A 26,757-nucleotide genomic window follows, 5' to 3' on the forward strand; every position below is an offset into this window, starting at 1 on the left:
TTTCAGCCTGGCAATACTTATAATTATCTCAGCCCTTAAGCACCTTCATGTGCTTGTCCATCTGGGATTACAATACACTTCAGGTAGAACAGAGTAAGACGGAGTCAACTGAATCAGTTTAAAATATCCTATCCCAGTAAATTATACCATTACATATCCACTAAATAGCTTTTTCTTGCCCCTACGGAACACCAATTATTTACCACAACTTTTATTTCATGGAAAAAAACAGTCTGGCACACTTGACTTACAATTCGTACATTAATTTCTGTTAACTTCAGATTTGAAGTTACTGAGCATCTACTTTAACCCCTGCAGAGTCTGGAGAGAAGAGTCACTGCTTCACTGATTTGCAGTTTTGGAAGAAAAAAGGAAATCACAAAAAACTACAATTAGCATGCAAGATGAGAGAGTCATTGAAATGGAAACAAAAATATTAGTCAGAACTGGTAGAAACAGGAAAGTTTAAAAGCATATTTGTATTCAGAACTCCAAAAGCCTGTATAATATTATAAAACTCATACCCTTCTCTCTCTAAACCTTTTCTGTATCTTTGTAATAAGGCATGGCTTCAATGGTTACACTACAAGTAGATTCTCCTTTAGTCAGAATACAGGGTGCAGTCAAGTTGTACACAATCCCAAATTCCCTGAAGATCTATATTTAACTGTAGGACCAAAATGAACTCTTATTAGTTGTGAAAATCATTCCATTCAGTATGACTCATTCTGTTCAGTATGTTTCCTTATATTTAGATGGACCATAATTTATCTATGACTTCTAGAAAGAAAAGTAGGAAGTAATGGCACAAAACAGGATTTGTTTTGAAAAGGAATACAAAATTTTTTAAAGGTACACTCAAGATCTGGAAATCTTCTCCAGAAAATTTCATTCACTGTAGGACAATAAAATATTCTGTCTTCAGATGTTATGAAACTGTTTAAAGAAAAGTAAACAGGGTTTTTTGTTTGTTGTCTTACCCCGCACCCCCACTCCCCACCATGACTTAGTGTCTAGGACAGTACAGATGTAAGTGCAAGTCTAGGAAAACTGAACTGCTGTTTGGCTCCTATCTATTGCTGAGAGAAAAATACAAAAAGAAGCATTAAAAAGCCAATCCTAAATTACATACAGGAAGCTTTAATTAACACAGATTGTAAATGAAAAGGATATGAAATACTTCTAAGTTAATTTCCTGCCTCAAACTAGTTTTGCACAGATGTAGTTCCAAGACTACTAGGATTCAGACTTCTTCAGCCTGCTATTACACAAATTCAAAGTGTTGTACAAACACTTGCACCATATAGTAACAGCAAAAGGATTTGTACCAATTCTTCTGGCTTTATTTATCCACCTGAGAATAAAACTATTACCTTTGTAAGAGAAAAAGCAGTATCATAATTCAAGCTTCAGCATAAATACAGTATGGAAACACATTTTTATATATTAAAAACTTGTTGACTAATCAACAGTATTGTAGCTCTGCTTCCTGTTCCTAGCATGGGTAATTACTGAAATGTAAAAACCACAGGCATGGAGAAGCAAAGAAACATGTGGCCAGCTTAGACTTTTCACTTGGAGGAAAAGTGGAGGAAACACACATCTTCCTTAAGATATCGATAAAGAATGTCAATTTTAAAAAGGTGAAAATCAGACTGTTTAAATAAGAAAAAATATGTTTCATTTACACAGGTGCACTTATTCCCACGCTCTGAATTACGAAGAGTAACAGCATAAAAACTTTGACAATTTTTTTTTCTTTATAAGCATTTTTCTCTTGAATGTGAATTCTGTTTCACTGGACTCTCCTCCTTAGAACAAAAATTATCCCAATATGCAGAATCTTCAGGTGCGACTGGAATGCCAGATGCAACTAATTCTTCAAAAGTCAATAATGTAAACTGTGGATGGTTAGGCTCCGTGGAATGTACCTAAGGAAAGTACATATTAGTATTACATGAATCAATAAATCTCAATTTCTTCCTGCAATATTCCCTGTCCTTTAAACTACACATTGCTTACTGAAGAAGAAAGAAAATATTCCAATTGAGACCAATGTCACTGTCCTTATTTTAGGCTATACAGTAAGTAATAGAAGCATGTAACAGGCCACATAGAAAAAGCAAGTTTTCCTTTGAAACTCAATTCAGAAAAATGAAAGAATGAGGGATAGACAATGATGCAAACACCACAGAATGAGTGTTTAAGTCTGAAAGAAAAAACCCATCAACAAACCCAAACAAACTGTACTTCTTTTTCCAGCAGACATAATTATTTGATATGATAGCATGAGTATTTATTCCACTAGAAGTGTGCCTGTTCATACTCTTTTTTAATACCAGCAATCACTGGGATTGTGCATGCTTCTCTCAAACTCATGCTATTTAAGGACAAAAGAGGTCACATCAACCCACAATTCCCAGTGTTAAATACAGATTAACTGCAGACTGAAATACTGCAGATGAGAGTTTCATGGTCTCGCTGGCAGATCCATCACTTCAAGAAAAAACACATTTCAAAGAAAAAAGCACATTACTGTGCAGCCTGCTGTATGGTATCTGCAAGTGTAATTCTTTCCAACCAGCAGGCCATTAGTACACCCGCATGAATCAAACATGAATATAGCTGATCCTTCTAAATTTGGCATTTGTTCCAGCAAAATCCAACATATCCTTAACGTTTAATATTTAATAGAATTCAGCAGGGCTAGTCTGCAGTGGGGTTACTCTCTATCACACACACTGACATATTTTTGATGCATGCTAAGGTACGGCTCTGGGGGATCAAATACTGATGTCTGGTAATCACAGAATGGCTGAGATTGGAAGGGAGCTCTGGAGGTCATCTGGTCCAGCAGCCCTGCTCAAGCAGGGCCACCTAGAGCCAGCTGCCCAGGACCACATCCAGGCAGCTTTTGAATATCACCAAGGATGGAGGCTCCACAACCTCCCTGGGCAATCTCAGTCACCCTCACAGTGAAAAAAATGTGTTTCCTGATGTTCAGAGGGAACCTCCTGTCTTTCAGCTTGTGCCCAATGCTTCTGGTCCTGTAACTGGGCCCCAATGAAAAAAGCCTGGCTCTATCCAGTTTGCACCCTCCCTTCAGGTATTTAGACATATTACTAAGATCTCCCCGCGTCTTCTCTTCTCCAGGCTGAACAGTCACAGCTCTCTCAGCCTTTCCTCATAGCAGAGACATTCCCATCCCTTAATCATCTTTGTGGCCCTTCGCTGTGAGGCCTTACCAGTGCTGAGTAAAGGGCAAAGATCACCTCCCTCGACCTGCTGGCAACACTTTATCTAATGCAGCCCAGGATACCATCAGCCTTCTTTGCTGTAAGGCCACATTGAACATGAACCAGCAATCTGGTGTTAACCAGGAACCTCAGTGCCTTTTATGCAAAGCAGCTTTCCAGCTGGGTGGCCACCTGCATATACTGGTGCCTGGGGTTGCTCCTCCCTAGGTGCAGGACTTTGTTGAACTTTATGAGGTTCCTGTTGGCCCATTTCTTCAGCCTGTTGAGGTCTCTCTGAATGGCAGCACAACCTCCTGACATATCAGCCTCTCCTCCCAGTTTTGTGTCATTGGCAAACCTGCTGAGGGTACACTGCCCCACCATCCAGATCATTAATGAAGATGTTAAACCAGACTGGACCTAGTTACAATCCCTAGGGTACACTGCGTTACTGGGTCCAGCCAGACTTCATGCCACTGATCGCCACCCTCTGGGCCCAACCATTCAAACAGTTTTCAGTGCACCTTACTGTCTGCTTATCCAGCCCATACATCAACAGTTTCTCTAAGAGAATCTTATGAGACACAGTGTCAGAGGCAGAAGGTACTGAACTCCAGGCAGACAATATCCACTGCTCTCCCCTCATCTACCAGGCTAGTAATTTCTAGTCCTTGATGTGCCTCGAAGTGGTTTCCAGAATTAGCTGCTCTACTACCTTTCCAGACATTGAGGTGAGGCTGATGGGCCTGTAATTCCCTGGGTCCTCTTTCTTGAAGATGAGTGACATGTGCTTTCCTCCAGTCTTTGAGCACTTCTCCCCATCACCATGATCAACCAAAGATTATTGAGAGTGTCTTCTCAATGACATCTGCCAGCTCCCTTAGCACTTGCAGGTGCATCCCATGTGGGCCCATGGACTTACATATGTCCATTTTGCCTAAGTATTCCATGACCTGACCCTCTTCCACGAAAGGTAAATCTTCCTTGCTCCTTCCCCTCTGGTCTCTGGGACCTGTGATTTCTGAAGGCTGGTCATGCTAGTAAAGACTGAGGCAAAGGTGGCATTCAGTACCTCAGCCTTTTCCGTGTCCTGTGTAGTCAGGGCCTCTGCCTCATTGAGCAAAGGGCTCATATTTTCCCTAGTTGTCCTTTTGTCACCTGTGTACTTACAGAAGCCTTTCTTGTTGTGTTTATGTCCCTGGTTGGATTTAATTCCATTTGGGCTTTAGCTTTCCTAACTTCATCCTTGGATACTCAGACAATGTTTCTGTATTCCTCTCAGGTTACCCATGCTTGCTTCCACCCTCTGCATGCTTCCTTTTTGCATTTGAATTTGGCTAGGATCTCTTTGTTCATCCATGCAGGCCTCCTAGCATTTTTGCCTAACTTCTTATTCTTTGGGATAGAACTCTCTTGAGCTTGGAGGAGGCGATCCTTGAATATTAACCAGCTCTCTTAAGCCCCGCTTCCCTCCAAGACCTTATACCACAGGACTCTTCCAAGCAAATATCTGAGGAGGCCAAAGTCTGCTCTCCTCAAGTCCAGGGTTGCGAGCCCTCCTCCCTGCCCGTAGAATGCTGAACTCCACAATCTCATGTTCGCTGTAGCCAAGGCTGCCTTTGACCCTCATATCCCCAAAGCCCCTCCTCATTGGCAAATATGAGGTCCAGCAGAGCACCTGTGCTGGTTTTGGCTGGGATAGAGTTAATTTTCTTCATAGTAGCTAGTATGTGGCTATGTTTTGGATTTGTGATGAAAACAGTGTTGATAATAGAGGGGTGTTTTCGTCATTGCTGAGCAGTGCTTACACCAAGCCAAGGCCTTTTCTGCTTCTCACCCCACCCCACCAGTAAGTAGGCTAGGTGCGCACCAGAAATAGGGAGGGGACACAGCTGGGACAGCTGACCCCAACTGACCAAAAGGATATTCCATACCTGTGGTGGGTCGACCTTGGCAAGATGCCCAGTGCCCACCAAAGCCACTCTATCACTCCCTTTCTCAGCTGGACAAGGAAGAGAAAGTATAATGAGAAGCTTGTGGGTCAAGATAAGGACAGGGAGAAATCAGTCAGCAATTACCATCACAAGCAAAACAGACTAGACTTGGGGAAATTAATTTGATTGGCAATGAATTAAATTAGAGTAGGGTAATGAAAACGAAACCCAAATCTTAAAACTCCTTCCCCCCACCCCTCCCTTCTTCCTGGGCTCAACTTCACTCCCAATTTTCTACCTCCTTCTCCCAAGCCAAACAGGGGGACCGTGAATGGAGGTTGAGATCAGTTGATTCTGCAGCTCCTTCCTCCGCAGTGAGAGGACTCCTCACACTCTGCCCCTGCTCCAGTGTGGGGTCCCTCCCACAGAAGGCAGTTCTCCATGAACTTCTCCAACATGAGTCCTTCCCATGGGCTTCAGTTCTTCACAAACTGCTCCAGCCTGGGTCCCTTCCATGGGGCGCAGTCCTTCAGGAACAGACTGCTCCAGCATGGGTCCCCCACGGGGTCACAAGTCCTGCCAGCAAACCTGCTCCAGCATGGACTCTTCTCTCCCCGGGGCCACAGGTCCTGCCAGGAGCCTCCTCCAGAGCAGGCTTCCCACAGGGTCACAGCCTCCTTTGGGCATCCACCTGCTCCAGCACAGGGTGCTCCATGGGATGTAAGAGGGTATCTGCTCCAGCGTGGAGCTCCATGGGACAGCCGGCCTCACCATGGGCTTCACCAGGGGCTGCAGGGGAATCTCTGCTCCAGCACCCGGAATACCTCCTCCCCCTCCTTCTTCACTGACCTTGGTGTCTGCAGAGTTGTTTCTCTCACATATACTCACTCCTTTCTCCAGCTGTAATTGCTGTTGCCATTTTTTCTTCCCTCTTCGTAAAATCTGTTATTTCCAGGGGTGCTACTACCGTTGCTGATAGGCTCTGCTTTGGCCAGCAGCAGGTCTGTCTTGGAGCCATCTCGCTCTATTGGACGTAGGGGAAGCTTCTAGCAGCTTCTCACAAAAGCCCCCCAGGTACCAAAACCTTGCCATGCAAACACAATACGATATGATGTCATGCTCAGAATATAAAGCTGGGGGAAGGAGGAGGAAAGGGGGTATGTTTGGGGTTATGGCATTTGTTTTCCCAAGTAACCGTTACATGTGATGGAGCCCTGCTTTCCTGGAGATGGTTGAACATTGGGAAGTAGTGAATGAATTGCTTGCTTTGCTTTGCTGGTACATGTGGCTTTTGCTTTACTTCTTAAACTGTCTTTATCTCAACCCACGAGTTCTCTCACTTTTACTGTTCTGATTCTCTCACCCATCCCACCAGGGGGGAGTGAGCAAGTTGCTGTGTGGTGCTTAATTACAGGTTGGGATTAAACCATGATAACACTTCTCCTCATGGGCTCCTCCATCACTTGAGGGAGTAAGTTGTCATCAATGGACTCCAGGAGCCTCCTGAATTCCTTATGTCCTGCTGTGTCTCTCCAGCAGATATTGGGGTGGTTCAACTCCCCCACGAGGATCAGTACCTGCGAAAGGGAGGCTGCTTCTACCTATCTGTAGAAGGCCTGATTAAATTTCTGTTCAGTGTGTATACCAGAAACACACTGTAATGTCACCTTGACTTTTCTCTCTTTAATCCTAACACAAACTCTCAGCTGCCTCCTCATCCATCCCCAGGCAGAGCTTCATGCACTCCAGCTGCTCTCTCACAGAAAGGGCAACTCCCCCTCCTCACCTTCCCAGCCTATCTTTCCTAAAGAGCCTGTACCCCTTGATCGCAACACTCTCACCATTGGAGCCATCCCACAACATGTCCATGATCCCAACAAGATCGCAGCCCTGTAAATTCACACAGATCTCTAACCCATCATGTTTACTGCCCATACTGTGTGCGGTAGTGTACAGGCACTTCAGAGAGGCACCCCATCATGTCAAGTTCCTGGAGAGGATTTGGAGGACCTGTCCATAATAGTGCCTTGTAGGCATTTGCTTGCTTACATGCAAGTGCTGGAGGTGATGCTGCCTACGGCCCATTTTGTTGATTTTGTTATCCCTTCCCATCACATCAGTGAAGGCAGGTCAGTAAATAGGTAAAAGAGAAAAAATGTCTATTCTCTGTTTCAGTGTTTGAGCGGTAAGCTACTGTGAAGAACAAATGGAGAAACAACAAAATGGTTTGTGTTTGTTGTAACAGCACAGCAAAACTCAAAGTTGTCCAACGCAGACTGAAATCAAAAGTTAATTGAGCTGCCTATCACTTTATATCCTCACACAAGTGACATGGTTGAGACATTCCTGTTCATCTGGCATTCTGTACGTGAGGTAAAGCTGCAGGAACTGTGCCTAGAGCCATGCAAGTGATATCAGATATGCATACCAAATATGAACTAAGCCTCAGAGCTAAGTAAATTGTTAAAAGATCTAGTTTGAACTTCAGCAAATGCTTCTCTGAAGACAAGAGTGTTCTGAATTCATCACAAGTCCTGTGAACTTTAGCAAGTAATAGGTGAAAAGTTATTTTATAGCTGGCATCGGAATTATAAACTCAGCCAGCTTTCATTGAGACCTGCCTCAGATAACTGCCTAGGTCTAGCTAAGAGTGCAGATAAATGTTCTCTCTCTTCAAGCATAACAGCAATCATTAGTAGACATTTTGTTAAGATTCTTGACACTGGAGAATTTAAATTATAGTACTTCAATGTATCAATTGGTCTTTCCTGTGAATTGTAGGTACTTGCTATCAGGTTGGGAAGAAAGCTTGCTGAAAGGACATGTTCTGCAAACAGGACATAATGAATCACTCCTGTGATAGCAGAGAGGGAACAGAGACAAGCATTGGTATTCTGAAGCAATAGCATAATGTCTACATAATCAATTTTTTTAAAACTAATATGAAGAACACCTTTTCCCCTCAACACACCTAGCAATACATAGAATCCTTTTTTACAGTTCTGTTAGAAAGGGAGAAGGCCACTTTCATTTTTTCCACATTCCCATTAGGAGTCCTGAAAAGGCACAATACGACAGTACAGAAATTTTTACTTCATTTCCATATTGGAGAGACACAGAATGCTCACTTGTCCTATTTAAAATTACCTTTTTTCAGTGAATCAAGCTAATGAAATTTAGGTCACCACAAATTTAGTCAGTGGACAAGTATGCATTTGAGACTTTTCTTGATTCAAAGACTTTTTATTACAACTCTTGATACCATGACTATTCTTTCTATGATAATTTTAAGGTGTATGACAGGTGAAGGTCAGTACTTAAAAATCCTGGATTTTTGTAGAATACTTAGGTAATTGTCTTTAAAAATAATGGCCACCTTTTCACCTGAGACACATTTATCAATATTCCTGTAGGAAAGATGATATGCAGCCCCACTAGGAATCAAGCATGTCCTGTCAAACAGAACACACATATTTTGTTAGAGAATATTTGAGCACTGATTTACCATAGTAAATCCTCAAAGGTAGTTTATACCTCTTTTTTTAATCTAACCAATACTAGTTAAAAGATCTGCCTCTGTGTTATCCGTGATCACTGACTCAGACTTAATCACTTAATCTTCTCTTGAATGAACACATTGAATGCTGTAACACAGACATTACAGATTTGACACTAACTGTTGCTGTCCTCTGAAACCCGTTTCTCCTTCCCAGACCTTTCCTAAAACAGGCACAACAGAATGACAAGTCACAGTTCAGTAACAATCTGGTTAATTCTGTGCTTAAAATAAGCTTTCTCCTCAGCCCTGCATCTGAGATAATGCACTTTTAGCTACAACATCAGACGACGGTTATATTCAAGTGATTAGTTACCAAGGCCTGAAAACATTTCACAATTTCTTACATCAGAATGATTCTGTCCAAATCCCTCCTGCTTCCCAAGAGCCACTGCAACATGATGACGGTCATCTAACCGGGTTTCCTAGTAAAGATAAAAAATGGCAATGTAAATGCATTTTCTTTACTCTGTTTCCAGCAAAGACTATATAAATGTTTAAAATATGGTTCACAACACCACCAAAACATAACTTAAAAAGTAGTCCTTTTTAGCAGTTTCGTTGGAGAGTTCAAGGATGCAGATACATTAAAAAGTTAGCAGGGCTGAACTGGTTACTATAGGTTACCATTATCACACCCATTTGTAGATATTTATATTCAATTTTGTGACCTTAGCATTCTTTTACCAGTCCCTCCTAAGTCACAAGCCATATAACTGTTCATCTTAGCTATCTGTTTTCCAATGAGATGAACTGTGAACTTCTGGGAGGTATGCTGAAAAACAACGTAAGTGCAAACTTAAACCAGTGACTCTCTCACTCTTGGCTTCAGACAGCATTTAAGATCACAACTTCAAATTTCTGACATGCAGTCTGAGCACTACTCTGTGTAAGTACAAATCAATTTTCCTCAAGAAACATTTTTAGATATGTAACTATACATTTAGTAATATAGGTTATCTATTTAATAGTTTCGTTTAAAAGTGCTTTCCTCTAGAAAGGCTAAGAATTCATCCCAAACAATTAATTTCAGAAAAAAAACACTTTTATATACTGTTTCTGAATAATGTTTATTCTATAGTAAAGTCATAATCCTTTTGGCATATATATATAAAAAAAAAGGTGAGGGAGAAAATACTGTTTTCCTTGCTTCTTTATCCAAAATTTTTCACATAATTTCTGCACAAGCTTTCTGAAATGGAAATCAAGAATAACAAGAATTTGACCTAGAAAAATTGAACATTTCAGATACGAGCTAATAGTCTGGATATTCTCCTAGGAGGTATGACTGAACCTCCAAGTTCCACTTCCTTGGGAAATACTCTAACTGCACTGTATTAGAATATAAAGCAAGCATCATGATGTCCTATTTCCTCTGACAGGCTGTTGGTTACCTTCCCCTCTCCCTTTTAATGTAAGCAAAATGTCTTTTAAAACAATGCTGTCAGTCTGCATTAAGCTTCTCTACAGTTCATCTACTATTATAGGATTTTCAAAGGTTTCAGTTGCAAGGATACCATTTCTGTGATTTGCAAACAGCCCTGTATATAAAGAAAGTGCCAAGATGCTCAGCTCAGATCCACTCAACCCAGCTCAGCCCAGACAGCAGATGCTATAGTCATGTGTAGCAGCAGTACAACTATAAGGTTGGGAGACTTTACTGGCACAGATTTGGGTGTCTTGGCAGATAGTGCTGGTGTGGGAGTAGAACTGTGTTTTTACTTTGATCTCTTCAGTACCAAAACTGTGCTTATTTGACAGATTTAGGAGAGAATTTTGTATCCCTCACCTACTTAAAAACAAAACATCAAGCTCATGTTGTTTTACCTTTCTGTAAAGCACTAGTAAGAAAATGACAACTTCAATTTTGTCTAGATTAGGAGAAATATTTGCATAAGAAATATTCACATGAGAAACATTAACAAATCTGCAGTGTAAGTGGTATTTCCCACAACCGCAAGAGCTATAGGTGTACTTACTATGAACTGTTTTACTAGGTTCTCCATCCCTTTACCAGGGTGCAAGACTGAAAATAAGTCATCCATAAAGAATGCTACCTCAGGTTTGATGAAATCTAACCATTTGTACACATCACACGCACTTTACAAGAGCATGTAGTGGTGGGACAAGGGGTAATGCCTTTAAACTGCAGGAGGGCAGATTTAGATTAGATATGCAGAAGAAATTCTTCACTCTGAGGGTGGTGAGGCACTGGAACAGGTTGCCCGGAGAAGCTGTGGATGCTCCATCCCTAGAAGTGTTCAAGGCCTGCTCTAGTAGTGGAAGGTGTCCCTGCCCCTGGCAAGGGGCTTAGAACTAGATGATTTTTAAGGTCCCTTCCAACACAAACCATTCTATGATTCATTTCTATAACCTCCTCAAAAATAAAGACTATGAAAATTAGATGTTTGATCAAGTGATGCTAAATGATTTATATAGTTCTAGGGTGGAAGTGTTTTCAGTTTGTCTAGATGGAAAAATGATTACATCTAGGTTTACCATCGCTTCATTTTCTCCCTTTCTTTCATTTTTTGCATGTGCAAGAGATTAAAGACTTATCAGAACAGAGGACACACTACAGCACATTCAGCAGTGGCCCACATCTGTAGTCATTAGTCTGCAAACAACTGCATTACAGCTTTAAGCTAAATGCACAGAAGTTTATTTCGTCAAGTGAACTGATGTATTACTTCTTGCTTGTGCAACTAAAAACATATTATAGATTAAGTCTTTTACATATTGTTAATAAAACATTTTTTTTGTCAGCTTAAAGCTGCATTTAACAGGCAGTAACTCTTCAGATAATGGGGATCATTCCCCTGCAGAAACCCTGCCCAGTGGTTAATGAATTCAGAAGGTTCCACTCATTTAATTCACGGATCCTCTGTGGTCACAAAAGAGTTTTCAGCATTTTACAATAAAAGACAACAAACTATGCCCTCCATCTTTGCTGCTTCACAGGAACGTAACTCCAAGCCAAATACAGAAAGGAAGGAGATCTTTCCTGGCCCTTACTAGAGGCCAGCAAAAAACTTAAGGTACGAAGTTAATGAAACACAAAAAACAGCGAATCGGCTTGTTTCCCTGTTCACCTGGAGATATTGCTATACCAGCTTATAAAATAAATCTAACTTCTCAAATGGAAATAGATTATTAAACAAAAAGAGCACAACGACAACCATACAGAATTCCTCTGAGGTAAAGCATTTGTTTTGTTAAGATTCCTCTCTATAAACCAGAAAACATATAACAGATCAAAATTTGTTTTTCTCTACACAGAACCAGAATATTACTAGCACTGTTCAACCTACAGGCACACAGAGACTTATAATGACCTAATTTCAAAGGCTCAGCAGAATGATGTGTCTGGGATTCAAAGCATTCTGGATTCACTCAGCAACAGACAGCTTACAAGGAAACTGTACCGTCCCAGACAGCAGAACTCATTGCTGTGTGAATCCAGTTGGATTAGCTAATCTTAGAAATAAAAGTTTTCACTCCTATTTACTCCTGGCAATACAACAGGATTAACATCTCTTACGGAAAGACTCCATTACAGTTGCATACCAACAACGATTACTAAGTATGTTCCAAATTGACCCAGGTAATCTCAGTTTGAATTTCATATTCTGTAAGTAATGTATTTGCATATAGACAAACCAAGCAAATATTTGTTGTGAAAAAATGCAAACAATTATTTGTGTAACAGCAGTGATGCCAGGTGATTCTTAATCCCTGGGTAAGGTTTAGGATAAATTGGGTGCTTCCTTTATAAACTGGCTGTATCCAAAATTGAGGTAAGGACCAAACCAGAAGTGTCTTATGTCTCATTTATGATTCTTCTTTAATACAGATTCCAATAAGTGCTATCCAGCCATTCTTCCTGATTAACTGTACAAAACTGGTATCCATAAGGAAAGATTCATGAATACACTTAACAATTTGCAAATCAGTAATTAGGATTTTTCTTCCCCCCACATATCAGATCTGCTACAGATACATACTATAAGCTTATGTTTATCCCTTTAAATTATAAAACTTGTCATAATTGTTATTGATCAACTTCCTTCACTTTTATTAAAATGAACTAGTACTTCATTCTGTAAGTTTATTTTCTTCAAAGGAAGCAAATGGAGCATATAGAATTACCCATAATAATAATCATCATCAGAACAATGACTCCATCCAAAATTAACATCCTGACACAAATACTAGCCCACTTCTCACTAGGGGCTAACTTCTAATTATTAACTCACTAACTTTTAATTATTACTAAAGAAATTCACCTTTTCTAAATGAGGAAAGTGTGCACTGTGTACATGAATAAAGCATATTTAACACACATAGCAGACATAGATTAAATTTAAATTTGTGGTTTTAAATGAAGTTTTACTGTATTTTTTTTCCCCTACTCCTTCCAAAACAGTTGGAGGGAATTCGAGTACCAATCTCTAGAGTACTATATGAAAACAAGTGCCTGAAGCTAAATCGATCCATCAAGATCAAACAAGAGGCTGTTTCTGAGCTACTGCCTTCTACCCAAGCTCAAAAATATATGGAGGAGTGGAGAAGAGGAAAGACACTTCGAAGAAAACTACACCCTTGGTAAAGGGACTGCAAACAGTCAACTACACAAGGTAGTTCATTTGGTATTTACAATGAAATAACAGAAAATTATTTTTCTTTCAATGTTCACAGAAAATTCTATCTCCAATACGAACAGGCTTTGCTCTTCTTGTGAAGACTTACAGGGTGTCTGAACAGTGCCAACATATATTTGCTCTGATTCACTAGTACTTCTCTTGACCTTTTAGTCATGACAAGTATAAGGTGGTAGATCTTTTTCTACTCTTTATGCTTTTAAGTTGCTTTTTTCATATTGCATGGTACTTTCTGAAGGAGATTTCAGAATATTTTGTGTAATTTAAATAGGCAAACCCCCCTTTATTTCTCTCTTCTGTTTTTTATAAATTAGATTCTCTCTAAAAACTGAAATAAGACAATCCAAAATATGTGACAATTGGATTTTAAACAGCCTTGCTCTCTTTGATCATCTCCTATCATAAAGATATAAGCAGATTTGAAAAGTAAAAGTGAGGTCATTAGATTTTTTTATTTGACAGAAAAAGTTCACTCAGGCAAACTCAGCACAACAGGGAACACAAGGAAAATACTATCCCAGTAATATGCAGTCTTACAGGTGATTCTTAATGCCTTCTCTTGGGTGAGTCTTCCAGATTTCTCAAAATTAGTGTTTTCAGTTAACAAGCTGTTTCAGGAATTTGTCTCAAGGGTAAATAATGAAAAAAGAAAAGACTTTTTTAAAAAAGAAAATGGGCACAAAATTAAAAGAAACTTGGGAGAAGACAAAAAAGTAAAGTGATGTTTAATTTTAGGCTGGGGATTGGTAACTGAAAAACTATTTTTTTAATCTTATTTCAATAAAAGTTGGTATTTAAATGAAATTATATCCCAATTGAGCTTGTATTTAAACGAAACTTGATAATAAATCATTTCTTTGAAATACTGCAGTCTGCCTCGTTATAAGGCTGCGCTCTTGGGAAGCGGGAGGGCAAGCATGGAAGAGGAGACATTCCTCAGACAAAAATTAAACTAAGCTTCTAGCAGTAATTACTAAGTAATAAGGAAAAATCAAACAATTATAAAGCATTTAAGTAACACAGGGAGCTATCTAGCTCATTATCTTCAGGCTATTTTAGTCAATCAACCACTGGCATGTCAAAGACCAAAATTCGGAGCTCCAGAAGTCAATCAAAAGAGGTAGATGCTTCCTTGACAATGGTACACTGTTAGCATTAATACAGAAAATATTCCAGTAGAAGATGTGTCACAGTCTTTCCTAAGATTTTATTTTGCCAGTCTATAATACCAACTAGTGACTTTCATTACATACTCAATTCCTAGACAGTATGGCAGTATCAGTAAGGGGGCTGATTTAGGTGTGGGTATACTTCTAAAATAACACAACACCAAATTTGGCTAGAATTGCTGAAAGGAATGAACTGTGGAAAAAAAAAAAAAAGAGGTCAACATGCTACAAGTTGAATGTTACTGGCACATTCATTCTTTTTTACTACATGTGTACCATACATGTAGTTCGTATATAACACAAAACAAGCATACAGCAGAAATTTGTCATTTAGACAAGCTCTACTGGAACAGTTGCGTCCCACACTGTAGGTATTTTCAAAATGTAAATGCATATTGGAAACTGAATACTCCTACTGAAAAGCATGCTTGACTATTTTGTGAAATTGCAAAGTGTGTGTTCTTTGAATTGCTAGCCAGGTACATACCAGCTGCACAAACTTATGACAGACTGGAACAAGGTATGCTTTACAGACAATTTTAAAGTCACAATGCCTTTTGAATTTCTTCCTTTAAGTGGCTGACGGAAAGTGCCTCCAGGCACTATGACTAGAATCATTGAGGTTGGAAGAGAGTCTTAAGACCATCAAGTCCAACCGTTAGCCTAACACTACCAAGTCCACCCACTAAACCATGGCCCTATCAGTTCTTTCTCTCTATATCGTTTTGTCGTGGTTTAACCCCAGGCAGCAACTAAGCACCACACAGCCAGTCGCTCACTACCCCACAGTGGAACAGGGGAGAGACCTGGGAGGGTAAAACTTAGAAAACTCATGGGTTGAGATGAAGACAGTTTAATAGGTAAAGCAAAGCCATGCACACAAGCAGAGCAAAACAGGGAATTCTTTCACTACTTCCCATCAGCAGGCAGGTGTTCAGCCATGTCCAGGGAAGCAGGGCTCCATCATGCATTACAGTTACTTGGGAAGATGGACACCATAACCCCGAACGTCCCCTCCACCTCTTCTTCTTTGTCACAACTTTATATACCGAGCATCATGTAGTATGGAATATCCCTTTGGCCAGCCTGGGTCAGCTGTCCTGGCTGTGTCCCCCGCTAGCTTCCCGTGCATCGCCAGACTTCTCGCTGGCGAGCCAGCATGAGAAGCTGGACAGTCCTTGACTGCTTAGCAACAACCCAAAATACCAGTACATTATCAACATCTTCTCATCCCAAATCCAAAACATAGCCTCATACTAGCTTCTATGAAGAAATTAACTCTATCCCAGATGAAACCAGGACACCTTTAAACTACAGTAGATGCTATTGATCATTTCCCAACAAATCTAACAGGATAGATGTTTTAGTGACAACTCTCAATAACTTTCAAGAAGGAAAACCAAACAAAAACCAAAAACCCAACACTCAGATAGAACATTGAGCCCAAACTAATGTTCCAATTGAGCAGAGGCAAGTTTTTTGCACCTCTCCATCCCAACAGACAGCAGCCAATCAGCACACCAGAACTCCAAACCCACAAAAGCACGTTTCTACCAGCTTCTATGGGCAAGAATTAAGAAAGCCAAAAGGACCTGAAGACACATCTTCCATTTCTAACATTTAATATAAACACTAACTAATAGAGTTAGTTAATCACTAGTCCCATTCTAGACCAACTAATGAAGAACTTTAAAATCTTATATTCAGACCTAATTTCTGAACAGTGTCTGCTTCAGTGAACTTCCTGCATGCCCTAGGAAGAATTTCATAGAGTGCAAAAAATATACTCCAGGAACAGAAAAAATAAATAGCCATTATAATGAAGATATCTCTGGGGTGTTTTTGCAATCATCAAAAATACTTTAAAATGCTGCAGATTTAAATCTGTTTTGATTTATGTATGTTCAATGTGGTTATACAGAACAAAGGTGTGAAGCTGGAATTAAAAGTATCAAATGTGCCATGCAACCATAGGGTGTTGAAACTGTTTATAATTTTTGAAAAAATAAATTTGAATATTTCTTACCTCAAATGTCCACTCTTCTTCTTGATCTCCATCCAGAAGCATTTTTGTCTCCTTATACACCTTCCCTATTTCCAGTTGCAATGGGGAAACATTAAATTCAATTCTTTGCAAGTTAAAGCCAATTCCGACTCCAATAGCCTTTAAGAAGCTTTCCTTTAAGGCCTAAAACACAGAATAAATGTATTTTATTCATACTAGCAGTTTTCAAACTTTTCTATAAATGTTACTTCTGAGCAGACACTGTGGACCAAATAAATTTAAGACTTACATTTACAGTAGTGTAAGGCTGATACAATTACCAAGAGAAAAAGTTATCAGCATTGTTAATACCTAGCCTAAATTGCTTCATTATAGTGAACATGGAACCAGAATTACCTACTGGCACATACAGATATGAACCATTTACCTTGTTCTGGGTATGTGTTTAACACTAGTCATAAATTCTCCTAGAAATGTCATCTGTACTATGGTTCTCAAAGTTACTCTGACATTAAAAAAACCCAAACACTAAATATAAAATCCATTAAAATATTATCTCCACATGAATGTGTAACTATAAAGAGTATACAATTTTACCATAATGAAAATAATAACAAAATATATCAGAAGAGCAAATGCAGGTTATAGCATTGCAGTCCTTACATAGAAAAAAACTATTACCCAGTGCCGATGAAACATATCCAGCTGCATCCATTCATTACTCATAGACTTGATTACATCCCACTCTGTTTCAGTAAACTGTCGCTTCATGATGTGAAAGAAATTTGGAATCGAGCTACTACCTATAAATTAGAAAGATATATTTACAGAAATTTTAATAGAGTAGTAATAATAAGCAAATTAATTACCTCATGTTATTGCTCTAGAAAAAAATCATAAGAAAAAAATTTATGAACCAACTCTGCTCTACAATCTGAATTTATATAGCCTCAAATCAGTGATGCTGATGGCTGTTCAGGACACAGTATGAAAAAAAACATTCCTATAGAAGAATTACTGAATTAAAAATGTGAAATGAAAGTCATAAACATATTACATATTTTCAGCATTCTCTAAAAAGGAAAGTAACCAGTGCTGATTTTATATGAAAAAAATTATATTCAGCTACAAAAGTAGCATATACAGTCTTTGACATATGACAGCTTGATCTAGTAACATTTTATAAGACAAACAGCATGCTGTTTGTCAGGATTCATCAAGCTATTCTACCTCCTGCCCATAATCACAGTGAGAAAGGTATCAAGGGAAAAAAAACCCCACCAAACCTTCAAATCCTTAGACTAAATTTAAGCCTCCTCTCAAAGTAAGCATAGCTGTGCAGCACTGCAGCAGCGCTTCGGGGGCTACACTACTTTTCCCCACTAGTTTAAATTTACTTCGCGGCCGACACTACAGACTGTGTGGTTATATTGATCAATGGCATTTCTATAATACACTGGACCTCATTACATGCTTGGCTAATCACCCACAGCCTATATCATTAATTAGCATACCATGCAATCTGTCCAATAAGAGCTTACAGCTGGCTAAACAGACAATGGCAGAAAGCAATCTATTTTCTTTACTAGGGATAATAAAAATCCTGATAGAGACAATTCCACATATTGAGACAAATCTTTTTCATAGTTTATGCCACGTTCTTATTAAAAAGAAAATATTAGTTGTATTTAATGCAAAACATAGTCTCCCCTCCCAATACCACACTACTTTTAAGAACCCTTCACTTAATAATGGCTTAACAGAGATGCACATTCTAACCCTAGCTCTGCCACTGATTCTGTGAGTGACTGTGACCAAGGAGTCTCCCTCCTCTACACTAGCGTTCCCCATCTTAAACCAGGAATAAGCTTATTAACCCTTCTCTATAAAGTGATTGTCTTCTACAGATATCCAAGCACTATATAAAAACAGGTATTGGCAGCAGCAGCAATTGATCTGAATGAACTAATGATACACTAAAGCACACATTCAGGTTTTCTGACAATTTCCTGATCATATTGCAAAGTGTAATCTGACACACTGTACACATCACACAAGACAGAGCAGTGACATTTCACAGAGATGACCTCAATTTCATTTATAGACTAAAGTGAGGAAAACATCTTAAGGCAGAAATTTTGTTGACAGTTGCAGTAGTCAGCTAATGGAATGATCCAGAACAATCTAAGGACAGAACTAACTTTTTTCTCCCTGCTAAAATGATGATACTGAAAAATAAAAGCAACCACAATGTCAAGTATGTTTTGATGGATTACCAAAGCAAATGAAATATCCATCTACTTTGACAATCTAACTTCCTTGAAACAATTAACAAAATTTCGTTCAACCTGGAGAAAGGTTATTGTCTTTAATCTCTTTGAGTTTATACGGCCCATTTAACGATCAAATAACTGTGTTAACATCTGCTCCAAACAATCCACTGTTTTTTTTCTTTCTTCTCTCTCAAGCATTTAAGACAACAGTGGTGATGCACCAGCCTCTTCAGGTGATTCAAACTACAAAACATTCAAGCATGTCCTGGTGTACCCTTCCTCCTCCATTACTTTCAGAGAGTCCTCTTGCTTTCAATAACCCAGGGCTATTCACGCTACCAGAGAAGACTATCCAAGACTATCCACACTACACTACGTTCAGCACCTAGAGACATACAATGCCTTCTGCATTGTCAGTCCTTCCACCATCCAAATCTTATCACGCACAGTGAATATATGCGATACTTAAACTGTTTAGTATACCAATCGTATAGCAAACTCGTATGCTCCTGTCTTTTCACTCCTTACTTACCCCTTTTTTGTCCTAGGTTTCTTCAACTGTTCAGCTACCCTTCCCAACGCTTATATTTACACAGTACTTTCCCCTCCACTTCAGCCGTCCATCACATTGCTCCTCTGAAAAGCTCAGCCACCGCTTTCTCCTGAAATGCCCAACCCTCCCATTTCCTTCTTAATACAGTGCAGTTGCTTTGCTCTGAGGAATGGATCAAATTAGAGAAGCCAGGACAATTATTATCCACAAATTAATAGCAGTACCACTGCCTGCCTAGTGCATTTCTCCATATTTGCTTGACTATCAGAGATAGATTCACAGAATCATAGAAAACTTTAGGTTGGAAAGGACCTCTGGAGATCATCTGGTCCAATCTTCTTTCAAAAACAGAGCCTTACGCTAGGTTACTCATGGCCCAGTCAAGCAGAGTCTTTCACCCCTTCTCTGGGCAACTTATTCCTGTGTATTACTGTTCTTATGGTACAGAATTGTTTGGTTTTTTATCAAGACAGAATTTCCCCTGAAGCAACCTGAGCCTGTTGCCTTTTGCCCTGTCCCTGTGCACCCTCATGAAGACAGCTACCTACATCTTCTCTACAGCTTCCTTTCAGATAGGCTGGGATTAGATTCCCCTCCTCAGAACTCTCCCCTCTTCAAACTCAACAAACCCAGCTCCACCAATAGGTTAAGTTCCCCAACCCTTTACATCACCTTGGTGGCCCTTCACTAAACCCTCCTCAATGTTCCCGTGTCTCTCATGACCTGGGGCATGAGGAGGGGACAAAACTAGCAGCAGTAGAAAGTTTTGTTTTAGATGTTACCTTTTTTTGCTTTTACTTTGAGAAAAAAAAAAGTCTCAAACATACCACAATTTAAAATCTTCCTTTGAAAGAATGGGAACAAGTCCCATACAGCAATTATTCAGTTGGGTTTAAATTTGCATTTCTAAATTACCTCCCATTTCCAAGCTGTTTCAGAAATAAACTCACCTATCAACTATAATACAAACACTTGAACTTATTTCTGTGACCATTTCAACTTATTAATAATGCAAGTTCTAGTTTACAAAATAATTAAATTTCATTGCAAATACACCAAAGAGCTTTCGTACCAAATTATTCCAGTATGCATACTTTAGAGCTAACAGCTATTTTGGATACAATTTTGGATTACACACAGTAGAGTCCACATATGATCACAGAATCATAGAATTCTTTAGGTGGGAAAGGACCTTTAAGATCAAGTCCAATCATAAACCTAGCACAGCCAAGTCCACCACTAAACCATGTCTGTAAGCACCACATCTACATATCTTTTAAATACCTCCAGGGATGGTGACTCGACCACTTCCCTGGGCAGCCTGTTCCAATGCTCAACAACCCTTTCAGTGAAGAAATTTTCCCTAATATTCAATCTGAACCTCCCCTGGTGCAACTTGAAGCTGTTTTCTCTCGTCTCATCACTTATAACTTGGGAGAAGAGACCAACACTCACCTCGCTACAACCTCCTTTTGGGTAGCTGTGAGGAGCGGTAAGGTCTCCCCTCAGCCTCCTTTTCATTTTTCATCATTTGAGGCACAGGGCAAGACAGAGTACCAGTTAATCCATCACCTTTCAGTTGGGTCCTTCACTGCACAACTGACCTTCCTATTCTGGTGAGAACTTTCTAAGACCTTCGAGTGGTTTTCCTCTTGTGTTTATTGCCTATATTTTTCTCTAAGAGAAGTTTAGGAAAAGTACTAAACATTTTTGGTAATCTCAAACCTACTCTGTAAAATTTAAGTGAAGAAAGCGTCTCAGTATTTTAATGATCTTTGTGGAGACACAATATTTTCTACAAGGAAAATACAAAGACCACATAATAGGATACAAAAGAAACTGGAATGCAAGTTGGAACTCTGAAATAAAGGTAAGACAAAATAGTATTTTTAAGGGTTGTCAACCAGACATATAAAATTATTCTTAAAAGTACTTTTAAAAGTTTCAGAGGATCTTCCCCAAGACTTGCCAAGTATTCCCCACAAAAATGGCAATTTGATAAACATCCTCATAGTCAGGTTTTGGCTTTACCTTCAGACTTCTGTTATATAACTTTGTAACTACACTGTGCCGTGTTTTTTTCTCCTCTACAAGATGATACCAATTTTCTAACAGACATTTGGCTGCAGTGTACATGTATGTATTTATGCAGGTGGAATTCTGGTACATAAATGCTCTAAAATCCTTAATGCATGCAAACTTCAGTGTTTTTCTAAAAGCAAATTCTAAGAAAATTCTCTAAAAAAGATCTATGAACTGCAGAAGCATGATAAAAATGAGCTGCCAGTAAAAACTCAAAAAACAGGTTCTCTGAAGGACTAAATGCTTTTACTGTAATGCACACATATAATACAAATACTTCCAGGAATACTTTCTATCTTTACGTTTTCAATGAACAATGATATGGCCAGACACCCACTGAAACTTATGCAATTGTACTAGTGTTTCTTATTTAACTCACAGCAGTAAAGAAAAAGGATTTTTTAAAGATATGCCTGTGCAGGTTGTAGAAAACTGCACATCTGATCTCTTTGTGCTTCTAAACATCTATACACTAACAAGCTCCAGAGCAGATGCCACACAGGTGGCTTCACACAGTACTGAGCCCTTGCAAATATAGTCCAGCACTCCTTTCCCAGTGTTCAGGGTTACTCAAAAAAGCACTTAAATGTTAAGCTGAAAAATTAGCTGGGGATATAACTAGGTGAAAAAATTTAACTGAAGTGGTCAAAACTGCATTTCAATTATTGCTTCTTCTAAGTCATATTCAGAGCTTCTGAAGAATCACAATTTATACTGGATTTATTGGAATCAGAATCTACTTACAGTAATCTTGTCCTTCTCAGTGGCAAAGTGAGATTCCTGTAACACACAATGTGTGCACTTCAGAAAAAATATTTATATATGTAAATTACTTATTTAAATTGGTGAGCATCAGGAAATTACACAACATTTATCTGATTGGTCAAGCATCTAACTAGTTGGAGGTTCATCACTCAAATGGAATAAACTCAATTTTATGATTTTAGGAATACATAAGAGAAATAAGACATGTTTTCACATGAGATTTGAAAAATAAGTGGAGTTGGAAACAGAGAAAACCAGGAAACTTGTTCCACAGATGGCTTATGATTAAGGGGAAAAGATATATACCCCTATCAACTACTAAAATTCTCAGAACAGCCACTCAGCCACTCACCGTTTGTTGGTTTTCTCTAAGAGAAGAAAAACTGTGATAGGAGGAGATCTATGAAAATACTGGATAAAAGGTTTCAAAAAAAAGAAATGAGAAAAATACCGATTTAGATTCTATAGGGAATTGAGAGAGTGCATTTCAGCAGAAAAACTGAGCTATTGGCACAAAAGTTCTTAACATGAGAAGGGGGCAGGAGGGTAGGGATGAGATTTTTGAATTAAACATGAAACCAAGCTTGCCTGGGTCAAGGGGAGTAATGAAAATAAGCTTCATTGTGACTGAGAGTTTTCTTGCTTTGAAATTGAACTTATTGATTACTGGAAGTATTCTGTCAAAAATCTAACAATATCTGTTTTCACAATTACCCTCTATTAATACTTTAAAAATAAGGTTTTTCTTTAGTATAGAAGCCTAATCATAAAAATGTTTATTAATAAAGAGGATTTTTCTTTTCAGAAATGCATGTATCTGTTCAGTCATCAACCAAATAACTTCACAATAAACCTCATGAAAAGCTAAATTAACAAATTTTGAATGTGGTAATTCACGGCAATGTAAACTTTAAAACTATTTCCAATGCTTTGTACAGATACTTCTTACTCACTTATGCCACTTAATTTCCTAATTTACACTTAATATACTATCCAAAATTTATATAGCTTGTTTTCAAGAGAAACTGGGAAACAAGCTTTAATTCTTTTTAATACTCAGCAGAATTATATTGCCCCTTCTCCCTCATTTGAAAATGTATTTTCATTTGTATATGTTTTTATAGTTCATTCCTTTCCTTACCCTTACAAAGGCCGTTGCACATTTTCTTTTTGCATTTGTTAATAGTTAAAATTCTGAAAGCATTTTTCTAGTCTACTCTAAACTCCACACTTGAAAAATGTTTGTTACAGAGCACGACCACCTCTAAATATTGGAAGCAGTTTTTGTTTTTACATTGGATCATCTTACTGAAAAGCAAGAGTCAACTGGAAAACTCTTAATACATTTAACCAAAACATACTATAGCTTCTTTTCACAGTATCCAGTTAACCGACAACAATTTGTCCCAATACTTGATTGCCTAACAAATACATACCTCTCTGTTCATTTGCATTAGCTATTCAGTGTCCTAACTTTTAAAGTCCTTTTTCCCTAGAATATGTAAGAGCTCTGCCTCCTTCCCATAATGTTCATTAACTTGTTTCTTAGGGAACAGTAGCCAATGGAGGAGGAAAGGCACCCAGCAAGTCTCTGACCGGTTCCTCCAGTTGGTATCTAAATTAGTTTGATATTCACAAGAGAAGCTAGAGGTTTTATCCTTGAGACCAAGATAAATTTTCCTTGATTTTTCTTTAATCTACAGACACTTAAGCCTCACACTCCTATCGCGTCATAATGCAGATTTGAAACCAGAGTAGTTCACAGGACATGTAAAGTTAACATAGCTGTGAAGGCAAACAATTTCTTAGCTATATACAGCTACTATGCTCTGCTAATAAACTTCAGGGCACATTAGATCCTTAAAAATACAATCTGAGTAATATTTCAAAAATTATCTTCCATGCATATAACAAAAAAAAAAACCCAAACCAAAACAAACCACAACAACAAAAGGTAAGTTTTTTCATTAAATTAGAAATACACAATACCCTGGAAATTTCAGGAAGAGTAAGGAGAAAAAATAGTGAGTGATACTGGAAAAGAGTACACTATTAAACCCGGAAAGTAAACATGCTACATACAGAAAAGTGTGCATATACATGTGTGCGTATATGTGCGCATCTTGGATTTTTTGCACAAACTATTTACATCAAAATATATAATGCCATCTTTTCCACTGCAATGACAACTGGGTATTTTATTAATTTTTTGTAAAGACTAGGACAAAAATCTGATTTGTGTTTTCCCTGTAAAACAGCAAAACCTCAGACCAGATATAAAAGATTGATTTTTAAAAGATGTAGAGGTGAAGAATAAGAAAACATAATATATCCCCTAGTTTTATTTGAGAAAATGCTTTAGAAATAGTAGGTAAATACAGGGTAATTTTTCCGCCATTTTTCTACCTGATAAAAGAGCCAAACAAGCTGCATTTGTAGGAAGATAAAAGACAATCAGAATTAAAATCCACGTAAATTATGATGCTATTAATAGTGAAGATGACTATCCATAGGGCTAGTACAGCAATCTTCATATTGGTGTTTTGTTTACACTATTACAAACATCAGGTCAATAATAAGTCAGCTTTGGTAATACAATGACCATTTAAAGGTAGTACCTGTCATGTTGTACCTGCAGCTACTAAACCATGACATGCCTTCTCAGAAAGAGTGAGAAGAGTAGATGACTGATCTTCCTCACTTCCGTTTTTACCAGTTTTACAGTCTTCAAATTGTTTTGGTCAGATACAAACTACATTAGACTAGATTGTGGTCTATATCCAAAACTATGGAAATTGAAAGCTAAAAGCTACTACTGCCAGCTTATTGATCAACTAATCCCCTGAAAACAAAAGAACCAAATCCCAGAATGCTAACGGATTCCTAACTGCCTTGAACTACACGAAAGGAACAGGTCAGTTCTCAAGAACTAATATGTAATCAATACATATCAATTTACTTTCAGATGGCAAACAGGCAAATGACAATATGAAATGTACTACCTACCAAAATGAGCAACTGAAGTATGAACAGATCAATTACTTAATAATGTGGAACAGGCTAGCTATAAATCCTGCAAACTACAAACTGCATAGGATGAGTATGTTTTGAGTCCTGGACTCTTAGGCTGACAATCCTTTCGGTGTATGAGACAAGCCATATTTGATCACATTTTACTATCTCTAAAGGAAACCAAAGTAAACTGATACAGAGAAAACATGTCTTCTGCAACAGATGCCCAAGTCCTAATTTTTAGTAATATCAACTAACCCTTGTTCAGATGTTTGGAAAATGACAACACAAGACAAATAATTAGCTAAATTACTAACTTAGAAGAACCAGATAGAAAATTAACAAAGCATGTTTTTTAAATCTGTTAGCTCACACAGCTTTAGTGCGAATTGGAAAATTCCTGCCAGTATCCTGCAATTCTTCCAGTGCTATACATGTTAAACATCCATTCTCATCATGTAACTATTGATGATAGATTTTATCTTGGGGTACCTCAGAGAAGCAGCATTAACTTTAAAATGTCAGAAAATTTGAAGTTGCCTCCTTAGAATTACCTCAACTTTTCCCAGATTGTAAAAATGGAAAAGTCATTAAAAGGCTGACATAATTTGATAATGTTTGATACCTTCTCTGCAGTTAGGATAGGTAAGTCTTTGCAATGTTAGAGAAACTGCTAAGGTTTCAATAGCATTGCTATGACTGGGTCTAAGAGCAGTGATGAATATTTAAGCAAGCTGCCCTAATAGTCAATGTTAAACAAAAGAAAGTAAAGAATAATAATGGATTAGATAGCTCTACCTCCAAAACTGCACTGGAAAAATAGCAATTTTGACATAGGTATGGCTTTGGTTTAAAAAAAAAAAAAAAAAAAAAAAGTGGATTAAAAAAAAAAAAAAAAAGAGAAGTCACAAAACGTTAACTAGATACATCACATCTGATCAATTTACAGACAGGAGTGTATGGTCTGCAACAGATCTATGGTTTTTGTCATTCATTCTAAACGTACAAAAAATGCCAGATGCTCTCAAATTTTGTTCAGACTCCAGCATATTTTTACATCTTCTTTCTATGCCAAACATTCAACTGTAATATATACTTGCCATTGAAGAACTTACCAGCATAATCACACCTGGGTGCAAGTGCATAGTTTTAGCTTGCTTCTGAATAGATAAAATAAATGTATTTAAAATACATGGGGTCTTAATCACTAAGATGATTCAGGAATCCCAAATTCTTAATGAAATGTACTTATTTATAACCGAACAGTAACAACAAAAAAGATAATGAGCAGTAATAAAATAACAAACCCTTTCTTAACTTGACTATGTCAATGGTTATACCTTTTACTTGCTTAAGCTCTTTCCAAGAGGTTGTATGCCTACAGCCAGCAGAGCTTTAGGTAGCCACAGTATTTCAGCAACAAGATAAACTACCCCATGAAAACTGCATTTTAATCAGTTTTCCATTGTAGAACGTATCAAACAGTTAAAGCAATCATTCCATTTTGTCAG

At 38.2% G+C, this 26,757-nt stretch overlaps 1 protein-coding gene across 1 annotated transcript in view; it reads right to left on the reverse strand.

The window, feature by feature from the left end:
* Nucleotides 1–1,760: 1,760 nt before the first annotated feature.
* Nucleotides 1,761–26,757, reverse strand: part of AASDHPPT (aminoadipate-semialdehyde dehydrogenase-phosphopantetheinyl transferase) — a gene marked incomplete at its 5' end in the record, with an annotated part of 35,508 nt that continues 10,511 nt past the window's right edge. The window contains 4 exons of the mRNA XM_010284802.1: nucleotides 1,761–1,931; nucleotides 9,074–9,151; nucleotides 16,583–16,744; nucleotides 17,243–17,364. Of these exons, the coding sequence (XP_010283104.1) occupies nucleotides 1,761–1,931; nucleotides 9,074–9,151; nucleotides 16,583–16,744; nucleotides 17,243–17,364 (533 nt within the window). The remainder of the gene's footprint in view (nucleotides 1,932–9,073; nucleotides 9,152–16,582; nucleotides 16,745–17,242; nucleotides 17,365–26,757) is intronic.

Source organism: Phaethon lepturus, unplaced genomic scaffold (genome assembly GCF_000687285.1).
Source record: "Phaethon lepturus isolate BGI_N335 unplaced genomic scaffold, ASM68728v1 scaffold754, whole genome shotgun sequence".
Classification (NCBI taxonomy): domain Eukaryota; kingdom Metazoa; phylum Chordata; class Aves; order Phaethontiformes; family Phaethontidae; genus Phaethon; species Phaethon lepturus.